The 22,464-nt window shown below is 33.2% G+C and overlaps 1 protein-coding gene across 4 annotated transcripts in view; it reads left to right on the forward strand.

Moving 5' to 3' along the window:
* The window catches only part of PDLIM5 (PDZ and LIM domain 5), a 251,147-nt gene that overhangs the window by 150,402 nt on the left and 78,281 nt on the right, over positions 1-22,464 (forward strand). For 3 of the 4 annotated variants that reach the window (XM_037830279.1, XM_037830275.1, XM_037830276.1), the window contains exons 5-8: positions 471-889; positions 9,293-9,310; positions 9,609-9,781; positions 10,123-10,159. In XM_037830279.1, the coding sequence (XP_037686207.1) occupies positions 471-889; positions 9,293-9,310; positions 9,609-9,781; positions 10,123-10,159 (647 nt within the window). The remainder of the gene's footprint in view (positions 1-470; positions 890-9,292; positions 9,311-9,608; positions 9,782-10,122; positions 10,160-22,464) is intronic. The other variant, XM_037830278.1, reaches the window with a different exon arrangement.

Consider the following 22,464-nt stretch of genomic DNA (forward strand, 5'->3'; position numbering starts at 1 on the left):
ACTTCTTATTGCACTCTGGAGAGTAATTAAACCTTTTTGAAAAATGGAATTATAATGAGACTCTGGATATTTTTAAATTAAAAAAATTGGTTAGCAATGTTTTGTTTATTATGGGATCGTTTAATTTTTTTTTCTCTTTAGAATATGTCTAAATTGAACAATCATGGTGGCCTTTAGGCTTTTTTTATTGTTTTCTGCTCTATTTCCTAAATATTTTTAAACATCCTTCATTTTTATAGAAAAAATGCTTAGTGTGTACATCTGCATTATGCATGTTGAGACCCATTAGCATGCATGTTATGCTATATAAACTCAATGTTTTGGAAACTGGAAACTGGAAACATTGTGAAGTTTGGGTTGCTAACATGATTGTGGTGTCTTTTTAAAAATGTGATGTGTGTTCTTTTCAGTGAATATATTTTGCATGTATTTGGTGTGTTTTTGTGTATGTTTATTTTTATTTTACATAGGGAGAACCTAAAGAAGTAGTTAAACCTGTGCCCATTTCATCTCCTGCTGTGTCCAAAGTCACTTCCACAACCAACATGGCCTACAATAAGGCACCACGGCCCTTTGGTTCTGTGTCTTCTCCAAAAGTCACATCCATCCCATCACCATCGTCTGCCTTCACCCCAGCCCATGTGACCACTTCATCACATGCTTCCCCTCCACCTGTGGCTGCTGTCACTCTTCCCCAGTTTGCTGCATCTGGACTGCATGCTAATGTCAATCTTAGTGCTGACCAGCGTTCACCTGCACTTAGCACCGCTAAAACTCCAGTTAATGTCCCACGGCAGCCCACAGTCACCAACGTGTGTTCTGAGACTGCTCAGGAGCTAGCAGAGGGACAGAGAAGAGGATCCCAGGGTGACAGTAAACAGCAAAATGGGTAGGTGGTCAAGGACACTTTCTGCTCTTCTAAAAGATTCTTCTTTCAGGCAATTTCCAGGAAACAATCTTTATCCTCCAAACATCAGCTGTTCTTTGAAGGAAGGGAGATGAAGTATTATTAGCTTCATTAACATGTGACCTTTATAATACATACACACAGCACTTTCTGCAAGGCAGTTATAGGTTAATCAAAAACTAATTATGCATTTTGACATGCTATGAGCCATGTAACATACTCTAAAACTCTTCCAACTCCTTCCACAGCATTGAGCAGCTGGCACTTATAATGCAAGGTGAAAGTTGAATCTTTTTCTTCCTCAATTTTTCCATCTTTTTATTGGCTACCAGAGGTTTAAGCAGATTGGTTACAGTTGTTGTCAGCTTATGTATCTCACTTTGAGAAGGGAGGAAATAAGGAATTGGTAGTAGTATTTTTTTCTGGGAAGTAGTCTTAAAAAAACAGAAAACAGGTCCAGTTTTGTCTCATGTCTATGTATGATGTGTTAGCTGAAGCGCTTATAGCTAAGCAACATTATTTTCAGATAAGGTTAAACTAGAATTTGTTTTTTAAAGACAAACAGTTAATGACAAACAACCCAAAAAGTACCAGAAGCAAATGAGAACATTTTCATTGTCAAGATTTTTCTAAAATGAATGAATTTAAGATTGTGGACTCTAAATATATGTTGGCAGAAGCTTTTAAAAAATCTTTTCCTCAAAAACTTTCCTTTTTGAGGTAGATTTTTAAAAAATTGAAGTTATCAACTTATTTGAACCACCCAAAGTTAAAATCTTCAGCAGCCTCCATTTGTAAACGGTCATTTTATTCTTTTTGGAATCCAATAGCCACAATTTAAGCCAAAGTCATTTTTGCAAAATCATTTTGATCAGATTTGTTGTGACAAAATGTACTTTAAAAGAAAAACAAAGGGAAGTAATCTGCACGTATGATAATTTTTATCAATGCTAGTTCCCAGAAAAATATAATTAAAATAAATGCATGGATAGGTTCTTTCTATGAGATAATCCCTTCTGAATGTTAATTCATGTAATGAAGGGGCTGTGCTTTCTGTAGCACTGCTGCCATGGCAACTTTTGGCTTTGAAAGAGAAGGTGGCAGGATTCCAGGCTGCTGCTGAGAGAAAGAGAGCAGGAGTTATGGAAGAACAGCTACTGGACCATCCAGATGGTTTTGTGGTTTTGGGTGGCTTTTAAAAGTTTTTATGTATTTATTGAAGAAAACTAGTGTCCTCAAAGAATGTTATTTCTCCTTTCATGTGAGGAAGAGAAACATATGTAGGTTTGAGGTGTGTGTGTGTGTTTTGGTTGGTTTTGTTTTTTGTTTATTTGTTCTGAATATCTTAAGATATTTAGAGTTTGCCAAAGTAGATATCCAGTAAGGAAAGACTCCTTGATGCCTGTCAAATGTTAGCTCTATGGAAAACTAAAAGAAGTCTACCATATTTATTAAATTCCAAATATAGTAGAAATAAGTTCATTGAAGGAAATGTCTTAACTAAAATCTTTTCTGCTTACTTACACAAATTTTATAAGGAAGACTTCTGAGTGAAAAATTGTAGAGGTAAAGACAAATTGCGATTATGGAGTCCTGCATTTAAAACCTCTGAAAATATCAAACTTAGTTTTGTTTTATAAGCACAGATTTGGTGATTAAACTTGAAATGATTTAAAGCTTATTTTCAGATCCAAACTGTAGGCAGTTACGTAGTTCTAGAGCCTTTATGCTGCTGGCTTCTTAATCATTTGACAAGTGGTTATTGAACACATGCCTGGTGTCCAGCACTGTGTAAAATTCAGAAGAAAAGCAGTTATTACATAGTTTACATTATTAAGAAGCCATTTACTACTTTGCATTTACAAAGTGGTTGTACTTAAAAATAGCTTGATTTCAAGTGTTCCGATGTTAAGACAATCGAACTTGATTACTCAAGTATGGTGTCTGTGAAATGTTAAGACAAATTTGTAGTGTCCTTTTTCTCCCTATGTTTAAAGAGATTTTTTAAAAATCCCACAGTAGTAGTCAGTGATGTGTCATTTTGAAGAATAGGTGTTTTGTGATATTGATGAATACATTTCCTGTGTCGAGTGTCAAACTTTTTCTGAAATCAGAATCAAGTAGTTATCACTTTTTACTAAAGTAAAAATTAGTAAAAACATTTTACTGTATTTCTCATATTTTTATAATGTTGTAAAATATTTCCAACAAAACTCTTTTAAAGTTGAGAATTGTTACTTTTTAGTTATTACTTTTTTATTTTAAAAATAATATATGCCAGTGACCAAAAATTTAAGAGTTCAAAAGGAAGGATCTCAAATTAAATGTATAAATTGTCTTTTCCCTCAGAGCACCAGGATTGTTAGTATTCAAGTGATTTAAATTGGCTAGCTAATTTGCCAGTTTGGTAAACATTCCACCCAAATTTGTATAGGATTAATAAACACAAGAGACAAACATGTACCTATTAATTAAGCATTATTAATAAGAAATAATTAGCTATTCATCCTACCTAATAGTGTCAAACTATAATTATATTGATAATTTTTACAATATCTCTTGATTCTATGTAAGCAGTTCTGTTCCTTCTTATAAATGATCATCAAAGTACTTGAAGAAATTTAAGTCTTTCTTTTATGTATACAAATTATTGGTCTTGACTTGCTGTTTACTAAGAGCAAAATGGGACCTTATATTCCAAACTTAAGGAAAAATTTTGCAGCAAGTAGTTTGCATGATTTACCTTTTCCCTATACATGTGCCCTTGCATTATAATGTGCCACTGCTTTCTAGAGGTAAGTCTTTGATGTATCCTTTATTAATTTCAATTTCATTGGACTGAATTTTTTTCTAACAGTTCCTGTGTGATATTTTGAAGAACCTGGACTTAGAAGATTCAAAAAATAATGATATGGTAGTAATTTTTAAAATGCTTTTCTCTTTGCAGAAAACGCAAGTGACAAAGTTAGTATTCACATTACTGGAGAGGAAATGCGGTGATTTAAATATGAGTAAACAGCATGAATGCCTAACTTTTGCAAAATTAAATTGAATTTTGCAAAAGAGTTGTAATTTAGAATAAACACAGTGTTTTCAATAAGTTTGGTTTGTATAGCTATGTTGTGGTGAATTGCTTTATAGTAATAAATAGCAGTATTTAACTTATTTCATATAAAATATATGTGTGGTTTGCTGTGTAATGGTTTACAAGTTGCAGTGCTTGGGGGTATATAATTTGTATCAGTTGAGACTGTTTGGAGACAAAGATAAAGATAATCTACTAGTGAATAGCATATATAAAACTGAGTTGATTCCCAAATATAAACCAGTATTTTTTTAGGTAAGTCTCTAAGAATCATCATAATTTTTCAAGAGTTTTGATTCAAACAATGTCAGTGATGGATTTAGAACTATATATATATACATTTGTGGGTTAGTGGATGGTAGGAAGTCTATACACCTTTGAAGTTAGTTGAGAGGTCACTGCCAACTTATTAAATGTCACAGTTGTGGTATAATGTTTAAACATTCCACTTTTATGTTCCATAGGTATTGATTACTTGGTTTAAAAAGGTAAAAATCACATTAGATAAAAATTTAAAGTAGTTATGTATTAATTAATTTATCATTACTCTGATCCTGTGCTGAAATTTCTTTATCATCAGACCATAGAGTAGAATTGAAAATATGAAATATCTATTTTGGACATATCAAGAGAATTAATTATTGAATTATAAAAACAGTTTCATTCCAGGGTAGCTGTGGTCTCACTGATTAAATAGTTTCATTGTTATATGTAACACAGGAACACTGCAAACCACCTAATGAACTATTCCCCAAACCCTGATTTATTGTTGGTCTATTTAAGACTAAATTCTTATGCACAAAGACTTTGACCAATTACTAGATTCCAGTATAAGAAACAATTTAAAGGGGGTGGGAGAATGAGATTTGGAGAAATAAATTTAAACATTTAGGATAAATGTAGTTTGTTTGTTTTTTGTTTTTTTTTTTTAAATTCAAGATTCAGGTTAGTTCATTTATTAGGTACAACTAAGCATTGTGCTAGGTGTTTCTAAATGCATTATATGATTTAATGCTCATTTGGCTCTGAATGCAGAGAGGTTAAGTAATGTTCTCAAGTCATGTGGATTGTAAGTGATAGAGCTAAGATTCAAGCCTAGGTCTTTTGAAGTCAAATTGTGCCTTCCTCTGTATCAGCTGCCTGTGGCATGGGTTTATTTCTGTTACTTTGAATTGATATTTGTTTTTAATGATTATTGACTTGAAGATAAATTGAGTGAATTGAGATATCTGAGTGAATTAATATGCATAAATAACAGTTGGGTTATATTCTTTTTTTTCTTTCCTGCAGTTGGTAGATCTGTTTATAACAGAAAACTCTATTTGTATTGTTTTTGAAGTGCCTTTAAATATGTTAAACATATGCCCTTACGAGAAGCCTGAGAGACAGACAAATTGTTTAACCCATTTCACTGTTGAGGAAAGTGAGGCTTCCGTAAATTATGACTTGCCCAGGGCACTGGGAAAGTGGGCAGCATAATCAGGATGAAAGGCCAGTTCATCTGAGTTTCATATTGGCACTTTTGCCACTAATGTATGTGATGGGCCATTCCATTTCGTACATATTCGAAAATACATGAAAATGTTTACTTATATTCAAAGTTGCATCTATAGGTTGAAATCAGTCGACCCCCCCCCACTTCCCTTCCCCTCATCACACCATAGAACATTTCCCCCCTTAGCTTCATATAACATAAAACATATTTCTTAAACTTTAAAATGTTTAAATATACACCTGAAATTCTACTTTTTGTCCAGGAGAGGTTATTATGCAAAACTTTCCCTACTATTCTAAATAGAAAAGTGGCTAGAGAAGAGTAAATACAGTTTAAATAATGAGATCGACTTGCTCCTGCTTCCCACCTTCATTCGTTGACGCTCAGCTCTCTATTGAGTTTAAAAGACTGACTTTGACATGTGGAAATATAGTAGCCCTGCACAGTCTTAGTATTAGAACTGGTAGGTAATTTTTCTCACTACTTTTATAATGAATTATTAGCTACTCTGAAGTTCATTGTAGGATTGTTTCTACAATCTGTTCTTTGACAAGCCATACAAAGAGAGTTTATTCTTTAGTCTTCTCTATCCGTAATGGAGTACGACTGTATTTGTTTTTAGATTTTATACTTAATGAATCTATACTTCATGCACTATTCATCAGTGAATGAATAGCGTTTTGAAGTTCTCTCTGTTGAGATCATTAACTTGTTCCTTTCCTGTATCATATCAGACATGTCTTTCTGGGCAATAATTGTATCACTCGTAATACTGAACTATTGAGTTCCCACAAATCAGTTTTAAAGTTACTGATATTTGCTTGTGGTTGACTGTGGTTGTAATGGAGGATGGAGGAAAGAATGAAAATTAATTGATAGTCTATTATTTATGAGCCACTTGTACTTCCTATGTTTTTCATCATAATCACTATATTTTAAAAAATGAGAAACTTTTCATATAGAGTATCATTTGCTTAAAATATATGATTCAGGATCATTTATGTGAATAGGTTGAACTTGCTGTTAATATATACTTACATTATGTGAGACTGAGAGATTTTCTCTTTCTTCTCTCCTGATTTTAAAAGTGATTCTAAGTGATCTGTTTCTACTTCCTACTCTGTTTTCTTCTCTGCCTTTTATTAGGAACATGAGAATTTGAATTCAGTACACTTTTATAAAAACCTAGAAATTTTTTTTTTAAATGGGGCTCTTGCTCTCTCAGTATTCAATAATTTGAGAATTAAGCTAGCAGGAATATATAAAGTATTTTTCAGTGCTTTGGAAACAGAAAAAAAATAGATAAAATGGTTGTCCTAATAATAACAATGTAACAGAGTTTTGACTAACATTTGTTTATTTTCTTGGTCTATGCTTGCCTGATTATTTTTTTTTTTTTTTTTTAAATCATCATTTTATTGAGATATATTCACATACCACGCAGTCATACAAAACAAATTGTACTTTCGATTGTTTACAGTACCATTACATAGTTGTACATTCATCACCTAAATCAATCCCTGACACCTTCATTAGCACACACACAAAAATAACAAGAATAATAATTAGAGTGAAAAAGAGCAATTGAAGTAAAAAAGAACACTGGGTACCTTTGTCTGTTTGTTTCCTTCCCCTACTTTTCTACACATCCATCCATAAACTAGACAAAGTGGAGTTTGGTCCTTATGGCTTTCCCAATCCCATTGTCACCCCTCATAAGCTACATTTTTATACAACTGTCTTCGAGATTCATGGGTTCTGGGTTGTAGTTTGATAGTTTCAGGTATCCACCACCAGCTACCCCAATTCTTTAGAACCTAAAAAGGGTTGTCTAAAGTGTGCGTAAGAGTGCCCACCAGAGTGATCTCTCGGCTCGTTTTGGAATCTCTCTGCCACTGAAGCTTATTTCATTTCCTTTCACATCCCCCTTTTGGTCAAGAAGATGTTCTCCGTCCCATGATGGCAGGTCTACATTCCTCCCTTGCCTGATTATTTTGAAGCATGTTTGTGACATCTTGACCTAATTTCAGTGTGTTTAATATCACCATTTCATTTTTTTCTTTTCTTTTTCTTCTTTTTTTTGGGGGGGGGGGGGTGGTTACTCATCTTTGTGTCTTTTTCATCATCCTGGGAGCATCGATGTCTTCTCTACTCTCTCACATCTTTTTTTGTGTGTATTATTCTTCCTCAGTAATCCTGGCACAACGTAAGTACTTAACCAGTTGTTCCTTTCGTAGTTTTCATCATTGTCTCTCTGTAATTTTTCATCTTGCTTTCAGCTTTAACACTATCAGCAAATTTTGTCAGTGTATGCTTTTATTAAAAATAATTCTCAAATGTATTAAGGAACATAAAAAACATGTTTTTCATGCTAGAGAACTTCACATGAGTCAGTGCATGTGTTTAGAACACCCATACTTCTGCAGTGGAAAAACAGTAAGTGAAACCTTCAGGGAGATAGATATGGACAGTATATATTAGAGTTATATATACTGTTGAGGCCTCTTACTTAATATTAAAATATATTTGAATGAACTTGCTACTTTTGAGTGTCTTTAGCTTGAAGTGAATTGTTTGCCTTGATAGTTAAGATTACCTATCTCATTTATTCCTCAGAACAACCCTTTAAGATAGATGCGATTCATATTTCACAGATCGAAAATTGATGCATGGAGAAGTTAAATGACTTGTATAAAACGCACTGAGTGGAGGATGTAGTGCTTGAACCATGTCTGTGTGACTTTAAAGCCAGTGTTATTAACCTTAATTCAGGCATGTTTTTCATGAGGGAAAATCTCTTTCTATGGACTGAGACAGTTTTGATAGTGTCACTGTTAAAATCACAACAGTCTGTTGGTATGCTGAGAGCTGTGAGTCACACCTAACAGGAGTTGTTACCCACCTCTGATCATACCTAGAGCACTTTCTCTGCTCCTCTTTTGTGCCAGTAGTTGGCTAGTTAAGACTCATGTTCCTTTTTCTCTTCTGAAATTTAACTCACTGTTTCCAAAAGTTTGCATTTGTCATATTGTGGGAGGAGTGGGAGATGGAAGTATTAATATGTTAGGTAGATCTTGATTTAAAGTGCTAAAATAATGTACATTGTAAATTCCTTAATATTTATACTTTGTTAGTATAAAAATGAATGTTTCTTTAGAAACCCAAAGTTCTTACAAAAGTTGTTTATGTATCTTCTTCACATATACTATTTTGTTTAATCTTCAGAATAGTCCTGTTTTGCGTGTGCTATTCCTGCCTTATAAATGAAAAAAAAAAAAAAAAAAAAACCTGAGGCTCTGTGAGATTGTCTTATCCCAAAATCACACATCTAAAAAGCCATAGAGTCAAGATTTAAATCCAGTTTTTTGGATACCACAGCTCTTCTCCAACTATGCTGATCCTCTACACAAGTTTATTTAGGATGAGGAAATTTGTATACATAAATGAGAAAACTGCAGAAAATAACAGTATTGATCTTTTCAAAATTGTGTTTAGAATTGTTGTTTTAGTCTGTATTAAACCTTTCTTGGTTCCTGGGCCTAGTGAGAATATGATCATTTAATTTCATGAAAGCCAGTGCATTCTAGCATCATATCAGTATTTTGCAGTGGTTGCAAATGTAGTCCAGATCTATGTATTATATGATAAGATGAATAATACAGGTAAATTCAAATTGTTTGATTTTACTTTAAACTACTGTGGACTTTTCAGTTTCCAGTTATTTTACTTTTTTCATATCATCCTTTTCCTTTTCCTTTTCTTCATGTTGGAAATCTTTCTTCTGCTGTCTTCTGTCAATTAAAAGGAAAATCCCACCTAAACGGTAATCTTTCTGTTGAATACATTTTATGCTATTATTTCCATATTGGCATTAATTATGAGTACATAGTTTTTTTTTTTTTTTTTTACTAATGAAAGAAACCTAGTCTACTCTATTTTAGAAATATGCTTTTTTTAAAAAAAATTAAAAATAGAAGCCTAATATACTTTCAGAAGCAAAATTATTTATGTAAAGGAACGTTGAGGATTAGATGTATAAATTATAAATAATTTTGCATGGGACATTTTGACTTAATATAGTTAAAAATTTTTTTATTCTCATTTTTTATTCTTACCCCTAGCCCACCAAGAAAACACATTGTGGAGCGCTATACAGAGTTTTATCACATACCTACTCATAGTGATGCCAGCAAGAAGAGACTAATTGAAGATACTGAAGACTGGCGTCCAAGGACTGGAACTACTCAGTCTCGCTCTTTCCGAATCCTTGCCCAAATCACCGGGACCGAACATTGTAAGTAAACTCCTAGGCATCCAATCTATGAATGTTCTTTGCCACCAAGTAGCAGTTAGAGAGATTAACAATTATTGGAAATCAACTCTGAAACATTTTGCTTTTTAATTATGCATAATATAAGTATGTAAATAAGGTATCAGCCAAGCTAGAATTACACTGAAAAGTGTCATAGCAGTAGTGGCTTATAGTATATAGCCAGTAAAAACATAATATGGAAGTTGTTTTTAGTGCCTCTGTGAAAGTTGAATATTTGGTATTGATTGATACAGCAATTGTTTGAGTGATTTTGAAGTTTTAAAAAGGCAAACTAATGTTGAATATTGCTTATTATATTTCAGTGAAAGAATCTGAAACTGATAGTACAAAGAAGGCAAAGTAAGTTTGCAAATTGAATACTTTTTTTCTTTCATGAATGGTCTCGTTTTGGTGTTTCAGATTTTCAAGTGTAATGGTATGGCATTTTGTTTTTGCAATTAGAAGCTAAGCATTTAATTTGGTGCCTTTTGTGTGACCTAAATATACAACTTACAGTTTTTTAAATTAGTAAATATTGTCGGGATTTTATGTCTAATTCTTATTTTCTTTATTACTGAAATAAGATGTTGGTAGAAGGATGTACTTTGGGGTGCTTTGCTAACATTACAGATCTCTGTGAATGAGTTCATGTGCATTGTCTTGCATTCTCTTTAATTTGGGAATAAATAGTGATGTTTCCAAGAGGACTTTCTAGATTAATCTTTCTATTTCTAAAATACTCTACTCTTAAAAAAATCTTTGCTGTTTAATAAAATAGCTTTGTGAAATTAGCTTTCTTATAAGGCATGTTCTCTGCATGTTGAATTAAGGTAGGAACTTTTTCCTTCTCTTTCTCATGACTCTTCTACCACTCTCTCTCTCTCTCTCTCTCTCTTTTTCCACCCCCCACAGGGAAAAGATACCCCTTCACGTCTTTAGTCCCAAATACACAAAATTACGTGACTGGCACCATGAAGTTTCAGCACGTGCTCTTAACGTACAGTGATTTATAAGCCTTGCCCCCCAAGCAGCCAGCACATACCTTTTCCTTTACCTTTTCTTTTTTTCAAAACTTCTTAGCAAAATCTGTGTTAGCTTTGCCTTATGAAAAAATAGAACCTTTTCTAACCATTTCCTGATGTTGTAAAAGCGAGGAAGATGAACATGTTTTGTGCTAGTCAGTAGCTCACAAATGTGAAATCAAAGAAAGCAAGTTAAGGGAGACTACATCTATTCAGTGAATTTACATCTGTTTCCATCATTATTAAATAAGTGTAGTAACCTTGGAAAAGTAATTATTTTCATAAGTTGAATTGGTGTATTTGTAGGTTGTTCTGAAGCAGAGGTGCATGAACAAATAATGTCCTCCTCTAATTTGAAAAATGCTTCCTTTATTATACTTCTCAAAACTGCTTTCAAGTTCATTATTACAGTAATGTTCAAAATGGGTTGTAAATTATTTTAAATAAGCAAACAGGAGGCAAGATTAAACAGACTTGATTAGAGTAGAGTTTATTGTTGATTTGGTCAGTTTTGAAGTTGATAATATTCAGGATGGCTGTACAAAGAGGAAGAGACCCTGATTTGGTCCAGAAAGAAGCAAAGAAGAGAATTCTGCCCTTCTTTGCAATGGGAGATACACAGTCCTTTTGGTTTGTTTAGGTTCAAAATTCTATTATCTACCCAAGGAAATGTTTCTAAGGTAGCAAATGTTTGTAGAGTAAAGGAAATTTCTAGACATTACTAGTAAGATTTAGAAAATAAAGCTTTGCCTTATTTTTAAATCAAAGAAAATGAACATAAAATAAGTTGCAAAATAAATAACTAATCATGAGATAAGAGAGAATGATATAAACTACTTGTGTATTGCTCTTCTTCCTAGGAGGCTATGTTTTGGGTAATATATAAAAGCTTAAATAGCTGACTGGAAATGCTTTCTTTCTTGTAATATAATGTATTATATATTAGAGCTAAATTCATGATAAATGCATTTTGAAGTTTGGAAAAGTGTTGTAATAAAGTTGACTTTAACTTAGCTTTTGTACTTGTTCTATTTTCTTGAGGCTGTTAATGCCATCCAGGACTTCTTAAAATATCACTTGGATAAAATACATAATTGTCTTGACAGTTCATTTGGAAAACATTTGTAATTTTGTGATTTTGCTAAAATGTGAGTATCGAATATGGTAAAGACTTATGTTAGATTTTTTTTCTGAATAGTTAATATTATTTGATGTAACATCCTGTGTGAGTAACATGTGAGATCAGATAGACTATGGCTCAACGTAGAATTATTCTTTGTTTGAAAATGATTACTGAAGGATCTTGCCTGAATTCAGGATTCGTCTTTACTTTTCCACGTTTCTTCACTTCTGAGTCACAATAGACTAGGACAAATGCCTGATAATTTGGAGAAGTTAATATTAATTTTAGTTAGTGATTGGTGCTACTTAAAATTTGGCTTGCCAGATGCATTTAAAAAATAGTTCTAGATAACCAGTTTTCCAACCTAACTGTAAATCAAGTGTTGTAAGGTTAAAATATTTTAAAAAATAAGTCAAAGTTTCATCTGTGCTCATTTCTGCTATATTTCATAATATGTTAAGATGCCTTTCTTTTATTACATCAGCTCTTCTTCAAATACTAAAAGCTCTTGTCTGCATGTGATTTTATGATCCTGACATCAACCTCATTTATTGCTGTGTCCTCTCATCCCTATAAGAAAACCTAGTTTTTAGACCAGAATCTCCTATTCTTAATAATTCTTCAATCTCATAAGATGATGCCTGAAAGAAGATGGAATCAAAGTCTCATAAAGATATAGGTAGAGTAAACGTGGTGTTTTACACCAAGAACCAAATTTCAAGAATAATTATAGATTTGAGAGAAAGAAATTTTCCTCTCAAATATAGACTAGAGAAAGTGTATAGATCTTTATAACTTGAAATAGGTGCAGTTGAAAATAAGAATTTAATGCCTTGCCTATGTTATTTGCTGTGTCATTAAAAGTATAAACTTAGATAAATGGAGTAATCCATAGTCAAATATGAGGGTAAATGTTCAACCTGAATCACAAAGGACATTTCATTTGATCCTGTCAAAACTTGAATTCCCAAGCTCAGAAAATCTCCTGGGAAATCTTATATTCCTATCTTAAAAGCTAGCTAAAAATTATAAAAGCTTCTTGCAAAATATTATTGTAAAAGTCTAGTGGGCTCATTTATAGCTTGTTTTTGTTTTTCTCTCTTATACAGACTATATCATACACTTTTAATGTGAAATTGGGAAATTACTCCAAAGAATTTTCCTTTTTTTTCTTATGTTTTTACTAGTCTGAACATGGAATGTCTCCCACAGAGTCAAATATACTTTTGTTACCTAGAAAAATATGTTATTTGTGCAAACTGAAATATACTCATCTTGTATATCATTATGCCCATTACGAAGACTCAGATATAAAAGCATCTTGGAGCTTATTTAATAAAATTGTGATAATAAGATAAAGAGTAGAAGTCTCTCCTTTTATTAAAAATACTCTCGCAGATATTATATAATAAATTGATTTACCCCAGACAATTTTGTAATTATTGTGTTTCTGATGTGTATTTAAAATCACACAGATCATTCATTGTTTGCATTCTTTCTTTCAAATGAGTACTGAATATTTATTTAAATGCCAGGCACTGATTTATGTACTAGAGATACAGTAGTGAATAGCTGACATCAAATACATGAACTGGATGATTTGAGGTAATTTTAAGTAATACTAAAATAGTAAAATAAGACAATATTAGAAGAATTTGTCTTAGGCAGGGAGGGATTACTTTAGGTTGTGTGAACCTCTGAGGTGGCAACCTTTACCTACATGAGAGAAAGGAAAAGGAGTCAGCTGTGTGATGACAGGGTGTTGTGCAGTGCAGAGGAAATAATGTAGATACACTGAGGTGATAAAGAGCTCGGCAAGTCCCTAAAATGGAGAGGAGAGTGTGGCTGAAATGTCATATGTGAGGGGAAGCATGATATAAAAATATAATAGGTCTGTACATAGGCAAATAAATTTTATTTTCAATACTATTCACAGCATTTTAAATTAGAAATCATCTTATTATCATGACTAATACTTTCAAATAAGAACAGGAAATGAAGAACCATATATGTTAATCAATTTGATTAAAAATATTCACACACCTAGGTAGTGTTGACCTTAGGCATAGTCGTCAGTTTAATGCTTTTCCCATTGAGACCCAAAGATACAGTTTTAGAAAATCTAGAAAAGAGGAGCATAAATACAGTATATATAGGGAATATAGGGAGCAGAATGTCATGTAAAGCATACATAACAGCCATAAAAAAATAAAATTTTGATTATCAAATTTGACATTTAATGCTCTATTCATAATTTAGTGATGACTGATAATTTACTCCTCTAAAACACCTGGCCAATTTTGTTTGGACCCATCCTTTTTTATTTCAATCAAGAAAATTCCTTAAAGCAAGTAAGTATTTCCTTGATCATTCTTTCCAAAATAGGCACCATGGTATTTTTTGGTTAAAGATAGGAAAAAAAAATGAGTGACAAATCGTGGGTTGAGGCTCAGATTTGTAACTGACTGACTACTTTTTGGCACTGAGTTTCTACATTAAAACAAGAAATTAGAATCTGTGGTGGACATTGTGATGCTAGGTCAGATACGTCTTCATTGAAGGACTTGATACCACAGTTGCTGGGAGTACAAAGGGCAGACAGCCTTCCACTGACAGCCCTTTCAGAAATTACCTCAGTTACAGACTTTGTTCCCCCCCAAAGGCCACAGCTTTTGTGTGGCTGCCCTTAGTCAATGAACTGATTACTTGGAGGGGGAGGGTAAAAAGCTTGGCCAGGACAACTCAGAACAGCCATTGTAGTTCTAGAGCTGCTGTAGGGTTAGCTGAAGCATGTTTACAGGGCCTATGTAGGAACTTCTTCTGCCCACTCCTGCTTCTTGTCCCCTCCCTTTTGCAGGTATTGATCTCAAAGCCACTCCTTAATAAGCATCATCTACACTATCTATCTTGGAGTCTGCCCTCTAGAGAAACCTGATCTGTGCCAAATCATAGAATCTTTTAGGTTCCAGTTTGGACTGCAGTTGCATAGGTTCTCTTCAGCATGGTCCTTGTCTTCATCTTCTCATTGTTCTCTCTGTCTTTGTCACTTCACACACTATCTCCTTAAATCTTCAACCCAGGCCACACGTCATTTAAGGAAGTCTTTAAAATGAAAGATCAGTTAAGGACAGCTGGAAAAGTATATGGAAGTCAAAAGGAGGTGCTTTACTTCCCTTTGCTTCAGGTAAAGGATATTTATGTATTGATTGCATTAGAGGCAACCTTGGAGGATGTTTTGTTTTGTTGTTATTTATAGTTTATTTTTAACACCGAACAGAAAGACTACTCTTCCCTGATTTCACAGCCCATCTGCCAAAAGTAATGAGTAGGTAAAGTCGTTTAGAAACAAAACATAATCAGGGATGTATATGAATGAAGCTCTAATATGAAATAAGAAGCTTCAAGTGGAACATTAGGATTAACTCTGAGTCAATGTATAGAATGCTCAAAACTACAAACCCGCTACTAACAAAATATTTTGATTTTACATGTGCAGCATTTTAGAATCAAATGTATTAACCAATTAATCAGTCGCTTCACATACCTGCTGTTTCCTCCCCATACTTAAGAGTCTACCTCTAGTTCTCTTCTGGGAGAGATGCTGCTGCTGATGTAATTTAGAAATGTGTGGGAAAATATACAAATATTACAAGTTTGGAAGTCTTAAGGGTACTAAAAGTCTTGTAAAGCACTAAATAATCCCAGAGAATGACGAATTACCCTGCCCAAAATGCCTGTGGCATGTCACTGAGAATGACTGGGCTGAGTGCAAATGCTCCCTCTTTGCAGGTTTTCCTGTCCCCACAGCTCCAACTCCACATTCTCACCCACGGTGCCTGTCCCATGCTGGTAATAATCTTCTCACTTCTGCCCTAACATAATATATAATTTTTACCTCTGTTTTAGTACTTCCTTTTGTAATTTCAAGTACAGATATTTGTCTACTTGTCCTAAGTCTTGAACTAGAGTGTGAGCTCTTTGAAGGCAAGAGTCTTAGTATAATAATTTAAATTGGAAGGAAAAGGCATTTTAATGGGCTTAGTATTTCTTCTACATGGATGCAATTGTAGCTGTTTAAGTAAGGATCTTTCTCTACATTCAATGAGAGGATACAATTTGAAGATGGGTTTTAGGGTTGTAAGAGTCATCGCTGGTAAGCCACTTTTAAAATTAGAAATACATCAACTACCTTTCTGTAGTAATCCTCATTTCAACAGATTAGCATTTAAGAGAAAGTTATTCTTAAGTAGAATCACTGACTTGGACCCATTTGGAAGCATTACAATTCCATGTCTTTTGACACCTACCTCCTTTTCTACTTTGTATTATCAATATTTGCATATATGTCCTGTATTACCAACTAGGGTAAATCTCTTTGAATGCAAGAGTGTTAGAATCTCCACCATTTCTGGCACTAAGTTACTAATTGATTATAATTGCGTATTTCTCCAGTTCCCTAATTTTTGGATTTTTCAAGGTATACACAATTTTAACTGAATGTAAATTCAATGTAAGATCAAATTTTCATAATTGCCTAAAGTTGATGTTTTTCTCCCCATATCTATTTTGAAATGAACATTTGTTTCTTAATCCACCTTCCTTTGTGTTTCTGATCTGTTTGTATGTGAATATTTACTCCTATGAGGAAGAGACTGTCTGACTAATTTTTTAAATGCATTTTTTATTGTGAACTTTAACATATACACGTCACAATAACTTTCAAAATACTATTTAACAAGTAGTTAGCAAATTTCAAAGAATGTCATGCGTTATAGTTACACAACTTCAGCTATTGCCATTATTGTAAAATATAGCATGCATATAGAAAGGTGTTAACTTCACGTACAGCTCAACAAGCAGTTATATAGGTAATTTCAAAAATTGTTATGGATTATAGTTCCACAGTTTCAGTTCTTCCCTTATTATGAAATATAGGGCATAAGCAGAAAGGTGAAGACTTTCAAAGCACAATTCAACGGGCAGCTATAGAGCAAATTTCAAAGAATGTAATAGGTTACAACTCCACCATGTAATTTACCTCCTTCCAGCTATTCGAACACCTCAGCATCTAACAAAATACATATTTATATAAAGTTTCAGTATTCAGAGGCCTTTGTTAAATCTTATTTTGTTTGTTGCTACCCCTTCCTCTCACTTAATCTCTTTCTCCACCTTCAGAAGTGTCTAGGCAGTGACCACACTAACTTGTTCGTATTGAAAGGGGGTGTCGACAGTATGGGGAAGGGAGATGGATCTGATTGTTGTTCATAAAGAGTCTGTTGATTCTGGGTTTTAGGACTTGGCTGCTGGATTTAGGTTTCTGAGAGATAAAATTTAGTGAGTGAATCTTTTATACAATCTCATGTAGGGAGCTAGGTATTTGGGGACTACTTTTGGTAAGGGCATGGCATACTGTGGCCATTTGGGTTGTATCTGACCAATTTTTGTAACAGATATATGAGATGCTTAGTTAGTTCCTGACTGGAACGACCAATAGAAATAATTTTATCATTACTAAGGAAATTTTTTTAAGTTAAGAATCTAATCTATAATATTGGGTAAATAGAAACAACTACCATAGTATTAGTAACAATAATAGAAAGCTAATAATAATATGCAGTATACCAGAAAAGATAATTATGGAAAGCCATAGAAAACTTCAACTAAAGATAATTCTTTTAAAAACATATATGTATCTGAAATGTATCATCTAGTCACACACAGTATAATTCACTTTATGTGAAAAGATGTTTTTTCTTTGTCTCACCATTTTTTCAGTTTTTACTATATAGTAAAATATTGATCTAATATGCAGTTTAAAATTTTACATCCTTATATAAATATATAAATAAGTATAAAGTAGCATTTTAGTGTAGCAAAAATATAAAAATTATGATTAAATATACTTTTATCAATCTAAATTCCCTTGATCAATGAATACTTAATTTTCACATATTATGCTTAAGAATTTTATGATATGGATTCCCAATTTTTAAAGAATTAAATATATTATAAAATACTCATCAACAGTTCAAGCCAATCACTAATATATAATGCCATGAAACGGAAATAGTTATGGAAAAAATTTATATTGTCTTACAATCTGTCCTTAGCACTAAATAAATCCACATGATTTCTAACTGAAGACCGCCTAATAGAATTTTGACACTGAAAAAATAGAGTTTAAGTTACTTCCTGTATAGAAATCTATCACCTTTGTACATTCATCAAAGATTCTGAAAACAGAAAATAATCCAAATATACTCTTTTTACAGCAAAGGTTTCTTTTAAATTATAGTTTGTTCATATATGACCCAAATAAAATAAATAAAGAAAGAAGCAGTTTGCTGACGTATTCCATGTCTTCATTATTGCTGTGTTTAGTAAGCATACTGGGTTTCATAAGTGTACTAGAGTCTTGTTATGTATCTTTGTTAAGACACGTTAGTTGAGTATATTATTTAAAACTACTATTCTTTTTACAAACTTTGCAAAGAAATCAGGACTGGTGAATACCCCAGTCTTGTTTTCTCTCATATTTTCATGAGGTAGATATTAACAGTCAGCCTTTTTCTAAAACACAAAACACAAAGGTTTCAATAACACAGTTTAATTTTAAAAAATGAAAAGAAAATAGCCAGATAGTATCTCTTAGCTGATGCAATCACATACATTCATACTAAATATGTTCAGTAACCTGGAAAAAAAGTCCAGAGGTAAAACAAAATGGGTATATAGTCAAGTAATATTTTTTTCTCTTTTGCAAAATATAGAATATTTGTAATCTTTTATTTTCTACTAGTGGATGATAATGTCCTACACAAATGCTGGTTTAGTGACTAAATGTAAAGTTCGCCATCTATTGAACATGAGTAATTACTACACCTCAGTTCCTTATAAGCATAGTACTTTAAAATTATTGAAGCAAATTTCTGTCTTTTCTATGTATTTCACATGCAAATTGTTTAATTCTGGAAATGCTTGTGTATTATGTTAAGATTACCACTAAAAAGATAATTTATTTATCAGAATCAGTATGTTTTGATTGGAAATATGCAAAATTGGACTTTTGTAGCTCAGAATTTGTATCAAGTTCCTTAGTAGCAGAATTTGATAAGTAACCCTTCTGTTATGATGTTTTTTGGATAAATTCTTTGCACTTCACCTTTAGAGAAAGAAGTAACACAATAAAATTATTCAGCCAGTGTTCTAGTTTGCTAATGATGCCAGAATGTAAACACCAGACATGGATTGGCTTTTTATAAAAAGGAGTTTATGTAGTTACACGGTTACAGTCTTAAGGTCATAAAGTGTCCATCAACAAAGGGTATCTTCACTGGAAATGGCCAGTGGTGTCCAGAAAACCTCTGTTAGCTGGGAAGGCACATGGCTGGCGTCTGCCTCCAAAGTTCTGGTTCAAAATGGCTTTCTCCCAGGATGTTCCTCTCTAGGCTGCAGTTCCTCAAAAATGTCACTCTTAATGCGCTTAGAGTATTTGTCCTCTCTTAGCTTCTCGGAGCAAGGAGTGTGCTTGACTGTAGCAAGTTGCTTCTTCTGTCTGATCTTATATAGTGCTCCAGTAATTTAATTCAGACCCACCCTGAATGGGCAGGCCAACACCTCCATGAAAATTATCCAATCAGAGTCATCACCCACAGTTGGATGGGGCGCATTTCCTTGCAAACAACCTAATCCAAACATTCCAACGTAATCCCCACTAATATGTCTGCGCCACAGAATTGCATCAAAGAATATGGCTTTTTCTGGGGACATAATACATTCAAACCAGCACAGCCAGAAGATGAGAAAAATGTCTTTTTGGCTAAAAACTCATTATTGAGAAAAATACCTTTTTGATGAAAAACTCAATACTATATTTAGTAATTTTTTTTTTTACTTCAAAGGAAAATAATGACTTTTTAAAAAATTAGGAGCATTGATATAGGCAATCTTTACTGTGTTAGAAGGTATAATTTTTTTCTTTTGGTGCTCTCAGTTTCCATATTTCAGTCACATTGAAGGGTTCAGAAAACTAAAGTTTTCTATTTCTATGTTATGTGAAGGTATGTTTATTATGATGGTATGATATAAAGGAAAATTGAACCAGTATATTGTATAATCTATATATAATAGGTATGCCAGTTATGGATATTTGGGCATCTTAATAATTCTCCTTTTCTGAGTCAAATTAAGGAACTCTGTCTTTGAATTTTGAAAGTAGTCTCAATTGTCCATGACTCTGCTTTTGTATTTTTCTGTTTTTGTGTCTATTAACATTATTCATTAAGTACACCTTCTAAATCCTACTTTGTGATAGACATTCATTTCCCAGATGCATTAATTACTCCTTAAGTGTCTGTATTCATTTCTTTAATTTTGCCATTAATAGTATATGTATTTTTTCTGTTTTCACATAGTTTATTCTTTATCCCAGTATCCTAGTTTTTCATAAGAAGAAAAAATACTCAGGAATGAATTTCTGAAAGACTTCTAACAGCTTCAGGTAGCTGCATGTCATTACTTACATAAGGGGTGAATTTGAGGTTTTAATACAGAGAAGCAACATTTTTAAACAATTTTGGTGGACTTAGACTTATCCTTGGCTTATAGCAGTGAAATCAAACATTTCTTGTTGAAATCAGCAGATCAATTAGAAAGGATGTTGGAGCAGCACCATGGGCATATTAAAAAAATGTGTATCCATAGAAAAATCTTTTAAATATGAAAGATAAAACATGACCAGATAACAGTAGTACAAAAAGTGAGAAACAGAAGTGATGTTATCAAGGGGTGATTATGAAATTAATAAATAATCATTGTGGAAAAGTATGAACAAACAAAAATCACCCAAACCCAGAGATAAATACTGAATTATTATTGGGAGTGGGGGTTGGGTTGTTACATCCTAGACAGAATTGAAGGCCCAGATAGAAAACACTCTAAATGAGTTCTCTGTAGTCACTTTTCTCAGTGATTTACAGTCCAGAGTAATTAGAGAACTTACAGATGAGATTGCTAAATGATTCTATTTGTGGTTTTTTTTTTGTTTATTTTTGTGTTGTTGTTGTTTTGTAATTCTGGAGAATGGGAAAGAAAATTTGAGAACAGGTAAATATAGTACTGATTTTCAAAAAAGAAAAGAAAAGAAAAAGGTTAACTTAAAAACCCATTAAACTAGTTTGAACTTGAGGTCAACGGGGAAAAGGTCTATAAGGCCTTCTTAAAAGCACTCATTGTGATTACTAAGAAAAGAGAAAGTGTCATTGCTAAGACCCAGAATAGGTTCTCAAGAAACAAATCCCACCTAATTTAACACATTTTGGGTTGATTAGGGGAAATGTTAATTTTAACAACCATATGGATGCTCTTCAGGTAGAGGGAACAGCAAGTGCAAAGGCCTTGAGACAGGAATCAGCTTGGTGTATTTAAGGAACTGAAAGAAGGTTGCTATGACTGAAGCATAGTAAATAAGGAAGAGAATGACAAGAAACTGAATGAAGAAATAGTTAGGGACCAGATCATTTATTGACTTGTAGGTTGTGTTAAGGAATTTGGATTTTTATTCCAATTAAATGGGAAACACAATATAGGATTTTAATTATGGGAGTGACATCTGATTTGTGTTTTTAAAAGATCACTGAATGCTCTGGAAAGTTAATGGTAAGGGAGCAATAATGGAATCAGGAGACCAGTTATGAGTATACCCAAGCTTCAGATAAGAGATGATAGTGGCTTAGACTATGGAAGTACTAATGAAGATGGAGAAAATTGGATGGATTCGTATTTAGAGGAAGAGCTACCAGGGATGTGGAAAACCAGAGTAATGATAGTGGAAATTTTTCAGAATCAGTGAATTTGGTAAGGGTTAATTCAATTGGTATCAATCAGTGAAATTGGTAAGAATTCAGTACAGTACAAAAGTTAGTATAATCAAGAAGCAGAGGAGTGTGTGAGTTAGAACAAAAAACAAGAGTGCTTATTGTTGAAAAAGTAAAAGTTATGCATTTTGAAGTACATAGTTGGGGTATTCCCAGCCTAAGGCTTACCTTAGAGGTATATATTATTGAAGTAAAGAAGTCAGAGGATTTAGCAGCCATGATAATGTTGAAGTCATCAGGAAAGATTGTAAAAATGGGGTAAAGAGGAAGGCAGCGAGCCCGGGGCTAATGTAAACAGTGGTTGAGGTAGGGGCCAGCAGTGATATGGGTGGATGGTGAGTGGAGAGTCTGATGATAATGAATCTCAAAAGAGTTGGGATTTTGGAGGATCAAGAATGGCTGTTGGCATTAGAAACAGTTATGAGGGGTGCTCCATCTGCAGATTTTTAAAAATTTGGGGTATGAGAGAAAAGGTAACCTCTGTTTGAGGGAACTGCAAGAAAGGTGTAGAATGATAGAGGGTATAGTAGAGTAACAGAGAGTTTGTGAAAGGTGAGAGGGATGGGAAATTGATCAGATTAGGAGATGCACAAAGCAGGAAAGAAATAAGAGTCCAGGAGATGATGGATGACCCAGGAGGTT

The sequence above is a fragment of the Choloepus didactylus genome, chromosome 3 (assembly GCF_015220235.1).
Source record: "Choloepus didactylus isolate mChoDid1 chromosome 3, mChoDid1.pri, whole genome shotgun sequence".
In the NCBI taxonomy this organism is placed as follows: Eukaryota; Metazoa; Chordata; class Mammalia; order Pilosa; family Megalonychidae; genus Choloepus; species Choloepus didactylus.